General features: G+C 39.7%; 2 protein-coding genes across 2 annotated transcripts; one reads left to right on the forward strand and one right to left on the reverse strand.

Moving 5' to 3' along the window:
* The first annotated feature begins 400 nt into the window (after positions 1–400).
* LOC114481356 (apoptosis regulator BAX) lies at positions 401–7,772 on the forward strand. The gene is made up of 6 exons (XM_028476130.1): positions 401–689; positions 3,097–3,145; positions 4,368–4,529; positions 5,869–6,001; positions 6,068–6,172; positions 6,246–7,772. The coding sequence occupies exons 1-6, from the start codon at positions 617–619 to the stop codon at positions 6,342–6,344; spliced, it is 621 nt and encodes a 206-aa protein (XP_028331931.1). The 5' UTR covers positions 401–616; the 3' UTR covers positions 6,345–7,772.
* A 1,690-nt stretch (positions 7,773–9,462) lies between these two features.
* fgf19 (fibroblast growth factor 19) lies at positions 9,463–15,248 on the reverse strand. The gene is made up of 3 exons (XM_028476156.1): positions 15,056–15,248; positions 14,894–14,997; positions 9,463–9,783 (listed from the first exon to the last, which is right to left on the reverse strand). Exons 1-3 carry the CDS (start codon positions 15,246–15,248, stop codon positions 9,463–9,465), a joined length of 618 nt encoding a protein of 205 aa, XP_028331957.1.
* Between the last annotated feature and the right edge of the window lie 418 nt (positions 15,249–15,666).

Raw genomic sequence — 15,666 nt, forward strand, 5'->3', positions numbered from 1 at the left:
CGGCCTAGCAAGCTGCTACTCCGAGGCTTCCTTTTTTCCTTCACGGAGCGCTAACGTTCGATCTCAGTTCACGTTTTCATATTCCTTCGTTCACCACCAATAACCAAACCAACACGTATAAATCTACTGTAGCTTCAAAAAACACAATCACAACAGCACAGAAAACAGAGGATTCAAACAGAGCGTGCGCCATCATCCCTATGTGTGTCTATGTATATATATATATATATATATATTATTATTAATAATATTTATTTATTTGATTATTTTTTTAAAAAAAAAAGAGTGTTAAATAGCGACGTACTGTATAAGCTCAAGCTACATACTCCGGTACAGTAGGTGGCGGTATGCAGCTCTTTAATATATGTACACTAAAAGAAGAAGCAGAAGAAGAAGAAGAAGAAGAAGAAGCAGATTATTGCTTGAGTCACTTCCGGGTTCTAAAGGAAAGGCTGAAGTTATTCTTTTCTTCTTTTAGCGACGCGTTCACGGAGCTCACACACTTTTAAACTTTTTTTAAAACACTTTTTAAACTCTCTAATGTTTCATCAAACTCCTGATGCTAATGCTAATGCGTTATTAAAGTGCTAGCTGAGAACATACGGAGCTCACCGACATGGCAGACGGTCACCAGGACCGGGAAGAGCCCCGGGACCGGGAAGAGCCCAGAGGAGCCGTTGGTGGACAAGGTGAGTGAATAAATATATAAATATATGAACCTTTACCTCCGTTCAATGACTCACAAACAACAGTTCAGACTTGGTCCCAACAGGTGGAACCGGGTCTGGTTCTGATCCACGTCCAGGGTTGACCTGAGAACTCTCTTAGTTACACCTTATAGAGAGAAATTAATAACTAATGTTCATCTAAATACTATAGGACAGTGTTTTAAGTTCACTATGAGAGATACAAACTAAATATGACTTCATCAATAACGTCTAAAGTCACGAGAAATAAACTCGTAATTTAATGAGAATCCTACTCGAGAAAAAAGTCATAATACAATGGAAAAAGTTAGTTTTTTACGTAAAAAACGTGTAATATTACAAGAATTAGGTCATAATTTTATGAGAATAAAGTCCTACTGTCACAAGAAAGTCCTCATACTCCAATGAAAGAGATTTTATGTGGAAAAAACTAGTAATAAGGTAATAATTTTAAGAGAATAAAGACATTATTGTATTAGTATAAAGGTACAATTTTATTACAGTAAAGTTCTACTGTCACAAAAAAGTCGTAATATTACAGTGACAAAAGTTTGAATTTTACGAGGTAAAAAACTTGTAATATTATGAGTAAAAGGTCATAATTTAATAAGAATAAGGTAATACATTTATGAGAATAAAGTCCCACTGTCAATAAAAGTCACAATACTGCAAGAAAAAAACTTGCAATGTTATTAGAATAAGTAATTATTATTGAGAATAAAGGCAGAATCTTATTAGGGTGAAGTTCTACTGTCACAAAAAGAAAAACATAAATAAATAAAAAAATATACTACAATGCAAAATGTGGGGAAAAGTGTAGTATTAGAAGAATAAGATCATAATTTTGTAAGAATAAGATCATAATTTTTTGAGGAATATTACAAGAATAAATACTAATTTTAAAAGAATAATGTCATAAATGTATGGGAATAAAGTCCTACTGTCACATAAAAAAGTCATAATACTACAATGAAAAAGTTGTAATTTTATGAGAGAAAACTTGTAATATTGCAAGAATAAGTTCATAAATTTACGAGAATAAAGTCTTAGCGTCACAAGAAAAAACATAAAATTACAATGAAAGGTTGTAATTTTACGTGAAAAAATTATTTATATTACAAGAATAAATATTACAAGTAATATTACAAAAGGAAAGGGATTTAAAAAAATAAATACATAATTTTATGAGAATAAAGTTATACGGTCATCATATGACAATTCAAAACTTGTAACATTATGAGAAGTTGATTTAATTTCGTGAAGAGTTTATGATCAGACACTGATCCATGTGTGATTTGATATTCAAACATTTTTAATGTTCATTCAGGAATCAGGAAATCTGTAGGGGTGTCAACATTGGTCGTTTAGTCACTAAGTGGTCGACCAGCGGTGGCATCAGTTTACTGTTTAAAAACAATGCAATGCACTTATGTAGGTGATAAGGATTAAATATCAATATAGTGTATTTAATGCATAAACATGATTCTATGTCCAGCAACGTGTGTGCGTGTGCGCGTTTGTGCGTGTGTGTGTTTCCAAAAAAAACCTCAGATCAGATCAGAGAGGGAATAAATAAAGACAGACTTGAATCACAAACATCCACTGTTAAATCAATCCTTTTTTTGCACAAGAACATGGATTATCCTTATATTTGATACGTAGATTATATAAATTGATCCACTGCGGGCGCCACGTGCACTGATCTGATGTTGACATTATCAGTTGTTTATTAATAAAAGCAGGTTTACCACTAAAACAAATGTAAATATGTCATTTGTATGAGTAAACAATAGGTTTTAATTGTGTGTTTCAGGTCAGGCTCTGATATAAATACCTAATGTCTGTCAGACCTGTAGGTTTCACTTTTGCTTTGTCAGGTTCTGGTCAAAGGTTTAATAAAGTTCATATCATAAATGGTCTGTGTTTAAAAAACAAATCAGTGCCACATAACAGCAAAAATAAATATTTCTCTCTCTTTTTCTTTCTCCTCCTCTGCACCTGATCATTCATTGTACGTTAGTTTTTTTGTCGACTCATCGCTACGTGTGCCATAGTCTTGGTCGACCAACCATTTCTTTGGTTGACTACAGCCATAGAAATCAGTATTTTGAACTAAATTCTCCTTTTATACAAACGTGAGCAGCTCATTGCACTTTTCTGAGAAAACAGAAATTATAAATATTATTAATACCCTCGTGTGATGATAAAATGAATACATGAATCCCAAACAGGTACAGAGGGAACATATTCTGATTATTATTTTACTTTTTTGTTAGGAATGCTATTGTTGTTGTTAATTAAAATAGGAGGAAAATCAAATCCTATCCAGTGTTTGTATTGACTTGATTAGTTTTTTCTGATTATTTATGATCAATCCTGGTGATTTCAGATGTTGTTGATGATCCCATCATGGAACAAGGAGCCGTCGTTCTCAGAGGGTACGTTTCATTCACATACCTTCACTGCACTGTTTGCTTGTTATTTCAATTCTACAAATGCATTTTAACTCATTTAGATGAGTTAGAAAAATGATAGTTTCATGTTTATGGTGAAGTTTACATGAATCAGATTATAGGACATATGACGAGAACTAATAATCTCACCTGAGGAAGAACTAAACTAAACACATTTAATAAGACAATAACTGAAGAATAACATTGATTATTGAGCCCTTTTCTTAACACTTCCACATGTACATTTAAGGTGTAATGAATGCTGTTATAGATATATTAAACTGAGTTATTTACCAAATAACTAATGTACACGTGTCACAACTATGACCTGCAGTTCATTTTTGATCCAACATAGCTTCTAAATTTGATGAAAAGTGATGTTTGTGTGTTTGTGCACAACAGATTGGTTTTACAGATTATTTTTCATCTGTAAGTATTAATTTTCATCGATTTCTGTCAACATAGGAACAATTGTGGTAAATTCCCATTATTAATAAAAATGCTGAGATTAATCTGGTTTGGTCCATTAAAATCAAACTGGAATGTTTCCCCTGAGATAAAATGAGTCTGATTTATTGCAGGAATAAATTCTCACTTTGGAAAAATCCTCCTGTGGGCTGAGTTGGAATCTTTGGGGGGCGGGTTTGGCCTGCAGGCCTTAAGTTTGACACCCCTGCTCAAATATTAACTTTGTATTGATTACATTTTCTATATATTTAATTCATAAATCTTTAAGTTCACCCAACTAAAACTAGGGCTGGGCGATATGGACCAAAGCTCATATGTCGATATACAATATAAATCTCGATAATTGTAATTCAAATAAAGTCTGACCATAGACAATTCAAGGTTAAATTTGCTGATTTTAAAATGCCACACAGGCACATTTATTAACAAATGTGACACTTTTGGCTTTTTTCCTATAAAGGACAGCACGTGTGAGTGAGTTCTGTAGTGTGGCTTGTTTAGGTAAAAGTCTGGGTTAGAACGCACTCAGAAATCCATCTGACTGAGCTTTACATGCTGTTCTGAGAAGTTATGAAAGAAACAAGTTTATAACAAGTATATATTGATTTAGGTGATATTGTAATTTTCTGTATCGCCAAAATACAAAAGGTGATATATCGTGAATGTCGATATATGGCCCTGCCCTAGTTAAACTCTAAATCTGTATGTGTTTGTTGATCTCGACTCTAACCCGTGGCAGGTATGTGATTGAGCGTATTAACACTCAGGACCCCGCCCGCCACGTCTCCTCTGAGGACCTGGGGGGGGATCCAGGAGAACAACAGGACCCAAAAATCAAGGAAGTGGTTGAGCAGCTTCTGAAGATTGCAGCTGACATCAACAGGAACGCTGAGCTCCAGAGGTGAGACGTACACACACTTCAGTCTGTTCACACTAAGCGTCACTGAGTACGATTCCTTACACACCTCGATACACGGGTATGGAGGTGCGTAGTTCAGAATAGAATGAAATACATGAAAAAACTGCCCCGCAACCATGACAACAGGGGTCAGAAAATGAATGGATGCAACCATAGATTTGACTGATGCAGGCACGCAGTGACCGATGTATCTCCATTTCACCTGTAATTGTACCGATGCACACTGAATGAATTGATACACTCGCATCGCACACATTTGTATCTAGATACCGATTTGTATCGATTAATTTCCACATTCTTAGTTGACACGCTTCACAGGATGTCACTTTATTGTTAAACTCAGTGGGTTTGATAAGTAGCAGTAGTTTTATATTTAGTCTTTATGTGTAACTACAGGTGGCTCCTCCCACTGCTATTGATAAACTGTTTTATTTCAAACAAATGCAATATAGTGCAGCAGATTAGTACAAAAATGATTCACTTTGGTTTAAAAGCATGAAAATAGTGGCCCTTAGAGATTATCTGTGCCAAATGTTATGCTTTTATACCAAAGTGAAGGATTTTCTTGAAATATGTAATTAATCTGCTGCACTAATATTAAAAGAAACAATATTAGAATAAACAAAACATCCTGAGTGTGTGATGCTGCAGCTACCCAAAGCGTACCTGTAGTGAAAATATATGTAGCAAAAAATGTGTTTAATGTATTGCCATTAAACACAATATGTGCACACATTAAAAGCACTTTTTAAAACCATGTTGTATCTTAGGACATAAACTATGGAGAGCCGCTATTATGGTCAGCTTTAAATAACTGGTGCATTGTGGGAGGTAGAGGCGTAAAGAGGAAGTGTAGTTTTTCAGCAGGTGTGTGTAACCCCTCCCTCAGTGATAAAGGTTGTATGTTAGGAGAGGATTAAATATCACCTTTCTCACCAAATTCCTGCTTCTTGTGTGGGTCTCTGGCTGTGCGACTCGGCACATCACTGGGGCTCGCGGTGCCCCGTGCCCATCTGCGCCATCGACCCTCTCCTGTAGTCCACCATGTGGACGGGTCGGGCTCACACAGACAGGCCTCCTACATGGACACTTCACTCCCAGCTGGTCTGGCTCATTCACTTGGTGCATCACACCCATATTCAAACTTTGGGGGGGATGGGGGTGGGGATGGGGGTGGAGGGGCCGCTGCGGCACGATGGCAGCACTCCCTCAACACACCAGGCAGGGGTGTGTCTGTAAAAGATTATGAAAGATTGTTGACCTTTGACATCATGTGCTGACAAGAGAATAAAAAAAATGCTAATGACTCTCCTGTTCTCAGACTCATTAACCAGGTTCAGGGTCCGTGTGCTGAGGAGATTTTTATGGGCGTGGCCAGAAGTATCTTTGCTGACGGCATCAACTGGGGTCGAGTGGTGGCTCTGTTCCATCTGGCCTACAAACTCATCTACAAGGTAAGTGTAGTGATGGTGATATATGACCATATGCTAATGCTAAAGGCTAACCTTGTTCTTTTCCAGGCTCTGACCACCAACTGTCTGGATAATATAAAAATGGTGATAAATTGGGTTCTCCGTGTGGTTCGGGAGCGTCTCTACATGTGGCTGGTGCAGCAGGGAGGCTGGGTAAGGAGCCTCATGTGGCTCAGGAGCCTTAGATGCTAACACACAGGCTAACTCTACCTTCCTCTCTCCACAGGAGGGCGTCATCAGCACATTCTCGAGATGGAGGACCGTGGCCGTAGCCGCCTCGCTAGTGCTGATAGCATCCTTTGTTTACTACAGAAAGACACGCTGACTCAGCAGATGTCGTTTAGTTCTAGTGACATAGACTTTATTTACCAGTAGAAAAGGGAAACGTTGAAGAACTGAATCTCTCCTCAGGTCTTCATGAACAAAAATGTCTATGTTATATAATTATTTTTATTGATCAGTTACCACTGGGTGCCTTACCTCAGCTCATTTACATTAGCCAATCAATGCTACTGAGGGTTAGCTCATTAGCATCAGCGCAGAGCTACGAGGAAGAGAAACATTTTATCTTTTTGTGTTCAACGAGTTCATGTTTTTCTACTTGGGTGTTAAACCACTGGTTCCCAAACCTTAGCCCCACCCCCATTCCAAAAAAAAAAAATGAACTTTTATTGAGAAAGGTAAATAATTGTGACTATTTTTCAAATAGTGTAATCACATATTTTAGTGTAAAACAAAGATGATATAAAAGTGATTGTTCATAGCTGCACATGTCGTTATTAGAGGATTAAAGGGTAGATAATAAATATCATTAAAGGCCTTTAATAGATGATTTCTAGGTGAAACTGTGAGTCGGTGCTGAGTGAGATGCTAACAAACAGGCTAATATGCTAACTCGGGAAATTTCACCAAAATTCATCATCTTCTATAATCTGTGGTGTTTAATAGTTCCTTATTAATTCTGAATGATGTCTAATGAGTCTTAAAATCATTAAAATGTGTTTATTGAACTGAAACGTGCACGTCACAGGTGCCTGACGACACCCCGTCACACACACACACACACACACACACACACACACACACACAGATTACAGCATTTTTTCCAAATTACAATTGAATTACATCTATTAGTTGAAATTACAATTATATTCTCAATTGCTGAAGCCTAATTACAATTTTTACTTATATATTTTCTCAAATAAATTATAATTAAGCCACAATTCTAATGAATTATCAAATATGTGATTACAATTATTAACTGAACCTAACCCTGGACCAAACACTGAGATATTTCATAAGATTCAGATCAGATTTCTTTCCTTTTTCTCTCTTTTCTTAAAAAACCCACTTTTTTTCTACCTTTTCTTTGGTCAGTGTATGTGATTGTAAGTGTTTGTCTGTATAATCTACACTCCTCGTCCATTCCATTCATTGTGAATCGTTTATTCCACACAGTGAGATGAGTTCTAATGGAATCCATCACTACACGTGTGGTCTTTTTAAACGTATCTCATGGTGAGAAATGTTGGAATGAACGTTTGATATTGTTGAGGATTAATCCTTGATTAGAAACAGATACAGTATTAAAACTATTCTTCCTTTTTATCTCACTGTACGGTGGTTGGCAGTGTTTCCATGACATTTTAAAGTGTGTTTTATGTCGACTCGTACCAATGGATCAATGGATCAGTCCTGAGGGCTCACACACACACACACACACACTGTTGCAATAAAATGACACTGCTTGAAACTTTGGTGTTTTCTTCATAAACCAAATGTGTAGTAGGGATGGACTGGGACCAAAAATCATCCCTGGCATCTTCTATTCAGACCATCCCACTATATTATCAGTGACACCACATAGAAGCTGGTATTCATTCAGTGATTCTCAACATGTGGCTCTTTATGTCTTCATTTTAATTATTATTCACCCAGAAAACCTTAAAAGGGAAAAAAGTTTTAACCCTTTTTTATATTTCCTTTCTCTCGTTTTTGCCTCTTTTCTAAAAGTTCGGATACGTTTTTTCAAACTTTAGCTCCTTTTGACAATAAACATCCCTTTTTACTTTCTTTTTGACACTTTGGTTGAATTTTTGTCCAAATAATCTACCTTCTGCCCAATGAATACCACTCTTTCCTTTTTCCCTACATTTTTGCCAAATTTTGCCCATTAAAGTTACCCTTTGCCATTACAAACTACCTGGTTCCTCTTTATTTAACTGCTTTGACCCATTTTAGTTATTTTTCACGTTTTTGACACTTTTGGACCATTTTTGACCACCTGTTACTTTGTCTGCCTCCACTAACTCCCACTTTGGGAAATAACCCAATGTTTGGGTCCAAAATAAAAATGAACAAGTCACATAAAGAAAAGTTGTTTTATTTCCTTATAAACAGTAACATTTATACTATAAATTAAAACAGATCAGATTTTTTTCTGACATCCCCTCATATAGTTATGGAACAAAGAAAATAGGTTTTGTTCATTTTTCCAGAGCGTGTGAGTCTAGAACCAATGCATCTCTGTGACTAATCATTAGTGATGTAAACAGTCTATGTTCATAGCTCTAAGCTGATTACATTACAGGGAGCTGAGACATATGCTAAGTAGTTGACTGAAGACCCAAACATGTTCCAGACCCAAACACACACTGACTATTTAGAGGAGCTGACATGTCCACCAGAGAGGATGTATAGCAGATCTATTTCTATATTCTGAGAGAGTGGGTGGAGCTTATTACTATACCATATTTACCTTTATATGTGATGGAGTTACAGACATATTGGAAGATGAACATGGAAGAACAATAAGGACGCCCCCCCCCCCCACTATATTATTCATGTCTCAGATCAAACATTTACAGTGTGAATATTAAATAATCAGGGAACAATTGGTGACATTGAAATCACATGAAATGACCCATTGGTGGAACAAACAAAAACAGTAGAATAACAATAATAACAAAAATAAAAATAAATATAGATACATTTTCTCTCTGATTGTAAATACTACAATTAATTTTAATGGGATTCTAAAAAAAAAAAAAAAGAAGCAATAATTAATCACAGCTGGGCTTTTTGGTGTCAATCTGCCACCTGACCACCAGAGGTCGCCCTTTATCCTCCATCCTTCTCTTCTATCAGTCCTTTTCCTCTTCACAGAACCTTCCAGAGTTCTCTGAAGTGATAATAAATGAACATCATCACAGATTTTATGGTTTCTAACGTTTCCATCCTTCAGTTGATGGTTCGTCTCTTTCTCCCAAAATAAAGCCACCATGGATTGTTGGAGTAGGGAGTGAGAATGTTCAGTAAACCAGAGAGATGGAGTGCTTGACTCTACTCTGATCTCCTTCCTGTCTCTGATCCTGGAGCAGCCATCTGTCCTGCAGGAGGTTAGATCTCACACACTGATCATCAAACATCTCAGCTCCACAGATTCATCTTTCATGAAAGCTGGGACTGTGGATCATCTGAGAGAGTTTCCCAAAGGACTCCATCACGTCCACAGGCTCCTCAGTGGGTGCTGAGAGGGATTCAGGAGGAGGAGGAGGAGTCTGTGCCAGGGGCGGCGCCTGGTCCAGGGTGCTGATGCGAGGGAGGAACTGGGCCAGAGAAGGAACGCCCCTGTCCACACCCTGCGACCTCTGCCATTGGTTCCCCAGACTCAGCAGAGACCCATGATTGGTGGACACGTAGACGCTGTATCCATCAGGTAGGATGAGCTCTGTGAACGTGCACATGTCCTCCACGTAGGTGATCTGGAGGAGGAGCCAATCACATGTCAGTACATGCTCAGAAACATTTCATTTTTTTTTTTTTTTTTTTTTAAATACATTGATTTATTTTATTGCTTAATTGTGACCATCACCAGCTCTCCCTAAGGAAGGGTAAGAAATCTTTTATTATAGGGAGGATATAAAAAGGGAGAGCAGTGTTACACCTAAGTGGAGGGGGAGGGGGAAGGGGAGTGGAAAGGGAGCAGGGAGAAGAGAGACTTAAGGCAGGAAATAGAAAAGGTGGGGAAGAATAGACTGTTTTGCAGTAAGGGTGAGATGTGAGGTTGTAGAATATATTGTGCTTATTATGTTGAGTAATCCAGCCAGTATGGTGACAAGTGTGAAGCTTAGCTATAATGGTGGTGGCTGTGAACAGGGGGAATGAGTGAATGGTAGTACCTAAAGCAGGTATTTGGGATTAACGTGTCTAAGGTTAAGCCCAGTATGAGTTTTATCCCACATCCCAAGGCGTGCCAGTGCATTGTAGACCAGTGTATGTGCAAAAAAAAAAAAAAAAAAAAAAGAAAAACCGCTACTGCAATCCCAGGAACTGCCCTGGGCCTGAAGATGCAGCCAGGCCAGCAGAAAGAGCGGAGGCCAGGGAGCCCCAGGCAACCCCCCAGACGCCCCCAAGATCCCAGGCCGAGAGGCAGCCACCGCCCCCCATACACACATCCGAGGAAGCCCCAAGCAGCCGAGCACCCAGCGCATCCCCCCAGCCACGGACCGATAGGTAGGCGAACCCATGCCGCCAGCAGAGCCCCCCCCACCCACGGAGACCACCCCCAATCACCCCCGCGCCGACATGAGACACCCCCGACGCCAGCACAGCCCGGAGGACAGCAGGCCCCAGCCAACAGCCCCATCCTGCCCAAGGCTGCGCGGCACCTCGCCGAACCGCAGCCCGTCCCCGGGCAGACGGTGGGAGGGCGCACCCCGAGATGCCAAACCCAGAGACCCACCCCCGGGGCACAAAGTCCTTTTGGACCTTTTTATCACATTGCAGAGTTTTCATCAGCCCAGCAGCTGGTTTAGGGTTCACAGAGACATCAGCAAAGGAGCTAATAATAATAATAATAATAATAATAATAATAATTGGTTTGAACTTGAACATGAACATGAATAGGCTTGGGCAAATGTCATCTGTGTGAAATTTGAGGCTGACTGAACTTTGTGTGTCAGAGTTATGATTTTTAGAAATTCCTGTGTGCTTCAGAAATTAGCATCGCAAATTTGCGGCAGCGCCACAACCAAACCATTAAAGATACGCACATTATTTCAATGATTTTTAATCTTAACCTAAACTAAGTGTTCTGGCCGAGTTTGAAGCAAATCGGATGAAGCCCTTCAGACTAGTTCGCGCAAATGCGTTTCACCATTTTTGACTCAAGATGGCTGACTTCCTGTTTGGTTATGGCGTGGGTCATCTTCTAACTTTTTGCTCATCTTGGGGTCAAGAATACATGTGGCGAATGTATAGCCGTCTAGGGCACCAAGGGGATGCTGCAAGTTGCCCTGCCGCCCTCCAGGCTTTTTCCCGATGCCGCCCGCACAATGAGCCCCGTTTGTAACTTTTCATGTTATCTTGCTAACTGACAGACTGACTAATAAACAAACGGAAGGTAAAACATAACATAATTAAGCCCAATAAAACATTGCAAAACAATAATCAGGAACAAATATTTGCTCCCTGGTAAAGACAGTTGCTCTAACAAGTTGTTGAAGACTTCTGACCATTGCTGACAGTGGTTGGTTTTCACTGAGCTGTAACCAACATGACCTGGAACTAACGTCACACCAACCATTCCTATGGAGGCATCTCTGACAGTATTTGGTGTAAAGACCGAACTCGATGATGAGTCGATTGAACATCGTCAAGTAAAACAGGCACAAAGACACGAGTTTCACTGGAGCTAACAGTTCCGGATCTGTTGTTCACGGCTCAACGAGATGGCACAATTGAGTCGCTGAATTTGCGTTCGGTGTGAACGTACCTTAATGCTAATAATGATGATGCTAATCTACATAATGCTACATGATGATGCTAATCTAACTGGGTAGACGTCATCAGTGTGAGTGACCAGTGCCACAGAGATGGAGACCTCGCAAGATCCTCTGGTCATTCCCTTTTATTTTGAAAATCCATTTTTAGTAGGTTTTTTTACCTAATGTGCCTCCAGTGGAACATTTTCAGACTCAGAAGGACCAGACCTATCCACTGATACTAGGCACAGCCCAATATCAGCTCTGATTGTGAAGTTATTGAGCATCAGAAACAGGAAGTAGAAGTAGAGTCCATCCTATGACGTCACAATACAGAAAAAGTCAAAGCTGATTCCACAGGCTGACAATCAAAATTTACTGCACCCGCTAGCTGGCTCCAGTGCTACACTGGTGCTACACTGGTGCTACACTGGTGCTACACTGGTGCTACACTGGTGCTACAGCAGGTCAGGCTACAATAGCTAACTCTAAGACCTCATTTACATGACAACGTTTTGCTTCTGTTTCTATTTTTGTTTTCATAAAGTTCTGCATTCACACGGCAACAACTTCAAAACAAACTCTGTTTACATGGGAACGCTGGAAGCATAAAAAACGATGTAGTAAACATGCTCGGCCAATAGATGGAGGTGTGGTTTATCAATGAACACCAGTAAGTGTTAGCGTGCATCACTCTTTGGATTTAAACTGAATTTCTCCATCAAAGTGTTGATTTATTTCATCATCACTTGGATCAGAGGAGACATATTTCATGTTTGCACCAGATTCTGACCAATCACAGAGCTGCACTCATACTGAGAGGGCTTAATTTGTATTTTTTTAACATGGACTGGTTGGACTAGGATCCTGATGGGGGTGCACAAATATGATCATATCACCCCATCCTGAAATCACTGCACTGGTTCCCTCTGGAACAAAGCGTTGAATGTAAGATCTCCCTCCTCACCCACCAGTGTGTGCACGGAAATGCCCCAACCTACCTAAAGGAACTTCTTATCCCCCAGACCTCCTCGCACACCCTCCGTTCCGTCAAAGCTCTCCTCCTTAAGATCCCAGAACCAAGCTGTACAGCATGGGTGACCAAGCCTTCTGCTCGACTGTTCCCAGACTGTGGAATGTTCTCCCTGATCATCTGAGAGCTCCACAGACTGTGGATTCTTTTAAACGCAGCCTAAAGACTCACCTTTTTACAAAGGCCTTTCCGTAGCCTTTTTATGCCTCGTTGTTATTGGTTTTAAACTGTTTTACTAGTTATGTTCATTATAGGTCTTAGGCTTTTTATGTAGCACTTTGAGATTTCTTTAATGTAAAGTGCTATACAAATAAAATCTATTATTATTATTATTATTATTATTATTACGGTACAGGGTGAAGATGATGAGTTTCAATAAACGTGAGATGACTCACAAATGTTTGCTGTAGAGGTGAATGAAGGCCGTCCTCTGGTACATGAATAAATAATGTTATAAAATGTATAAATGATTAGTTTTTGAGTCGTTGTGTATCTGTGTGTGTCACATACTGTGTGTAGAAGCAGTTCTCTGAGCAGTGTGTGTTACAGCATTAAACCTCTATGTAGTGTCTGTAGCTTAGCATGAAGCTGTTGGTCATGTTTACAGTTTATTGCAGAACGAGTGACTGTTAAATAAAGCTGAGTCATTAAAGAAACTCTCCTACATGTGTTGGCAGCAATGGGTTCAGGATGAGATCGTCTTTATTCTGCTTCAGGTCGTATTCTGACAGCGTCAGGTTTATCTTTGTAGGTCTGATTAAAGCTAAAGCTAAAGCTAACATCTGAGGAACGTGCCAGTAACACAGAAAGTATCGTTTCCATGTTTCCATGGACACGGAGAGGGTAGCGTTTTCAAAAACAGCCCGTTTTTAAAAAGTTCAATATTTCAAGCACCAAAACACTGTTGCCGTGTAAATGCACCATCAAAACATAACAAAACTTTTGCATTTTCACTAGAAAGTTCTCATGTAAACATGAGAACAGGGCCTTAAGCTGATTGGTTAACACCATTTTATTCATTTAAGCTACAGGTGTCACACTGAAGGCCTGAGGGCAGATTTTAGACCCTGGCAACACATGATGAATATACAGTAAATTGGATTACATAAAGGCCACACCTCCAAATCTCCACCTGAGGCCGGAAGCAGAGCAACAACAGGAAAACTATGCAACAGCGATGAGAACTACAAAGAGTAATTTATTACATATTTGTGGGAAAATGTATCCAAAATAAATGTATTTTCTGTTGATGTTTATGCCAGCAGAGAAGATGTTGTTGGCCCTGACGACCCACCACTGTAATGTAAATACATTATAGTGATTGCTAGGGATGAACCAAAATGAAAATTCTTTGCGAAAAACCAAAACACCGAAATAAATGATTTAGCAAATTGTTAGCTTTGAATGTGCTAACCACTAAAATGAAAACATTGCTGTGAGTCCAAGGACAAGTTGGTCCATTTCCAGACAAGCGTGCTGACCGTGCTGTTTTCTCGCTTCATCACAACATCCTGTTTCGGCCCAAAACCGACAATGCACCTTTGGCCCATTTTCAGCCAAAAATCTTTGTTGGACGTAATTTCGGTGCATCACTAGTTGTTGCATTGAGCATCAGCATTAAACATGTTGTGGATGTCACTTTAATGGTTTCTTCAAAGGTCACAGTAAGGCAACCACAAACTGTGTTGATCCCTGAGTTGTCCAACAGCTGTTTACTTTAACCAATCACAGGTCAAGGTTGTTGCTGCTGCTGTTGCAGTCGACCACGGCTTTTCATTCAGATTTTTCTCTTTGCAAATAATATCCAGGCTGCACCACAGCGGACAAAGGTTGATGAACTGAAGCCACTGTTTCAATGAATGACTGACATTAGTGAACATGGAGCTCAAAGTTACGACCTGAAGAGGAAACTTTAACTCTACTTCTTATGAGGACCCAACAAGTGAAGATTCTGGAAAAACAGTCTGACACTTTACTTTTTCCAGAATATTCCAGCTTCCTCTTATGAAAGTGAGTTAAATCTCAGCAGAATGTGTAGGATAGTAAAGATGGAGCTGATGTCCATGCATTGCTCACCGATGAGAACAATCTGCCGTTGCTCTCCATGCAGAGGAACCGAGCGGCTGCTACGGCCCTCATAACAACACGACCTGGACCCACAGGATGGATTTCCAACAAACCTGTGAATCAAACACAGTGAGAAACAGCCTTAAAGCAGCAGTAGTTCATCAGACTTACTCTGAGGTATCTGCTGGGCCGAGCCCTGGACCTGTCCATCCTCCCCGATGGTGAGGTGCTGTCCGGCCCTGGCCGCGTACAGGTGCCTGAGCCTCACCACCTGCCCCCAACCCAGGTTGGACACAGGCTTGCACACGCATCCCACAGTGAACAGCAGATGAATAACAGAGGCAGAGAGCGCACGACGCAGCATGATTGGTCGGATTCAGCAGCTGCCAGTGAAGCACAAACTCATCCTGAGCAGCTTTTTAAACCCCTCTTATCAGCTGCAGATAACCCTCTGTCCCCCCCAATACAATTCCCAGAAAGCCATCAAAACACACCCCTGCAACGCATCCAACAGACGCACAGCGCACATTATCATCATTTAACACCACCACAAGTAATCATAATGATTAATTATTTACTTAATCTTCAGTACCTGCTTCATCCTATGAATCTGTGATAACCACATTTATTTATTCATCTGAGTAATATCCACTGTTATCCAGGAACGTTTATTATTATTATTATTGGAACATCTTAAAGATGGAAATCATTGTTTTAATCATAAATAAAATGGCTTCAAAGTGACAAAAAATGGTGGAAAATCAGTTAGAAGTTGCAAATTA

The sequence above is a fragment of the Gouania willdenowi genome, chromosome 3 (genome assembly GCF_900634775.1).
Source record: "Gouania willdenowi chromosome 3, fGouWil2.1, whole genome shotgun sequence".
NCBI classification, from domain to species: Eukaryota; Metazoa; Chordata; class Actinopteri; order Blenniiformes; family Gobiesocidae; genus Gouania; species Gouania willdenowi.

What these genes read in the sequence shown, in the direction of transcription:
- fgf19 (XM_028476156.1), bottom strand. Translation starts at nt 15,248, where the DNA reads ATGCTGCGTCGTGCGCTCTCTGCCTCTGTTATTCATCTGCTGTTCACT. An exon ending in GGCCCAGCAGATACCTCAGA is followed by an intron (nt 14,998 to 15,055) that starts GTAAGTCTGATG and finishes TTTGATTCACAG; the next exon opens with GTTTGTTGGAAATCCATCCT. An exon ending in ACGGCAGATTGTTCTCATCG is followed by an intron (nt 9,784 to 14,893) that starts GTGAGCAATGCA and finishes CTCCTCCTCCAG; the next exon opens with ATCACCTACGTGGAGGACAT.
- LOC114481356 (XM_028476130.1), top strand. Translation starts at nt 617, where the DNA reads ATGGCAGACGGTCACCAGGACCGGGAAGAGCCCCGGGACCGGGAAGAG. An exon ending in AGGAACGCTGAGCTCCAGAG is followed by an intron (nt 4,530 to 5,868) that starts GTGAGACGTACA and finishes TCCTGTTCTCAG; the next exon opens with ACTCATTAACCAGGTTCAGG. An exon ending in TGGTGCAGCAGGGAGGCTGG is followed by an intron (nt 6,173 to 6,245) that starts GTAAGGAGCCTC and finishes CTCTCTCCACAG; the next exon opens with GAGGGCGTCATCAGCACATT.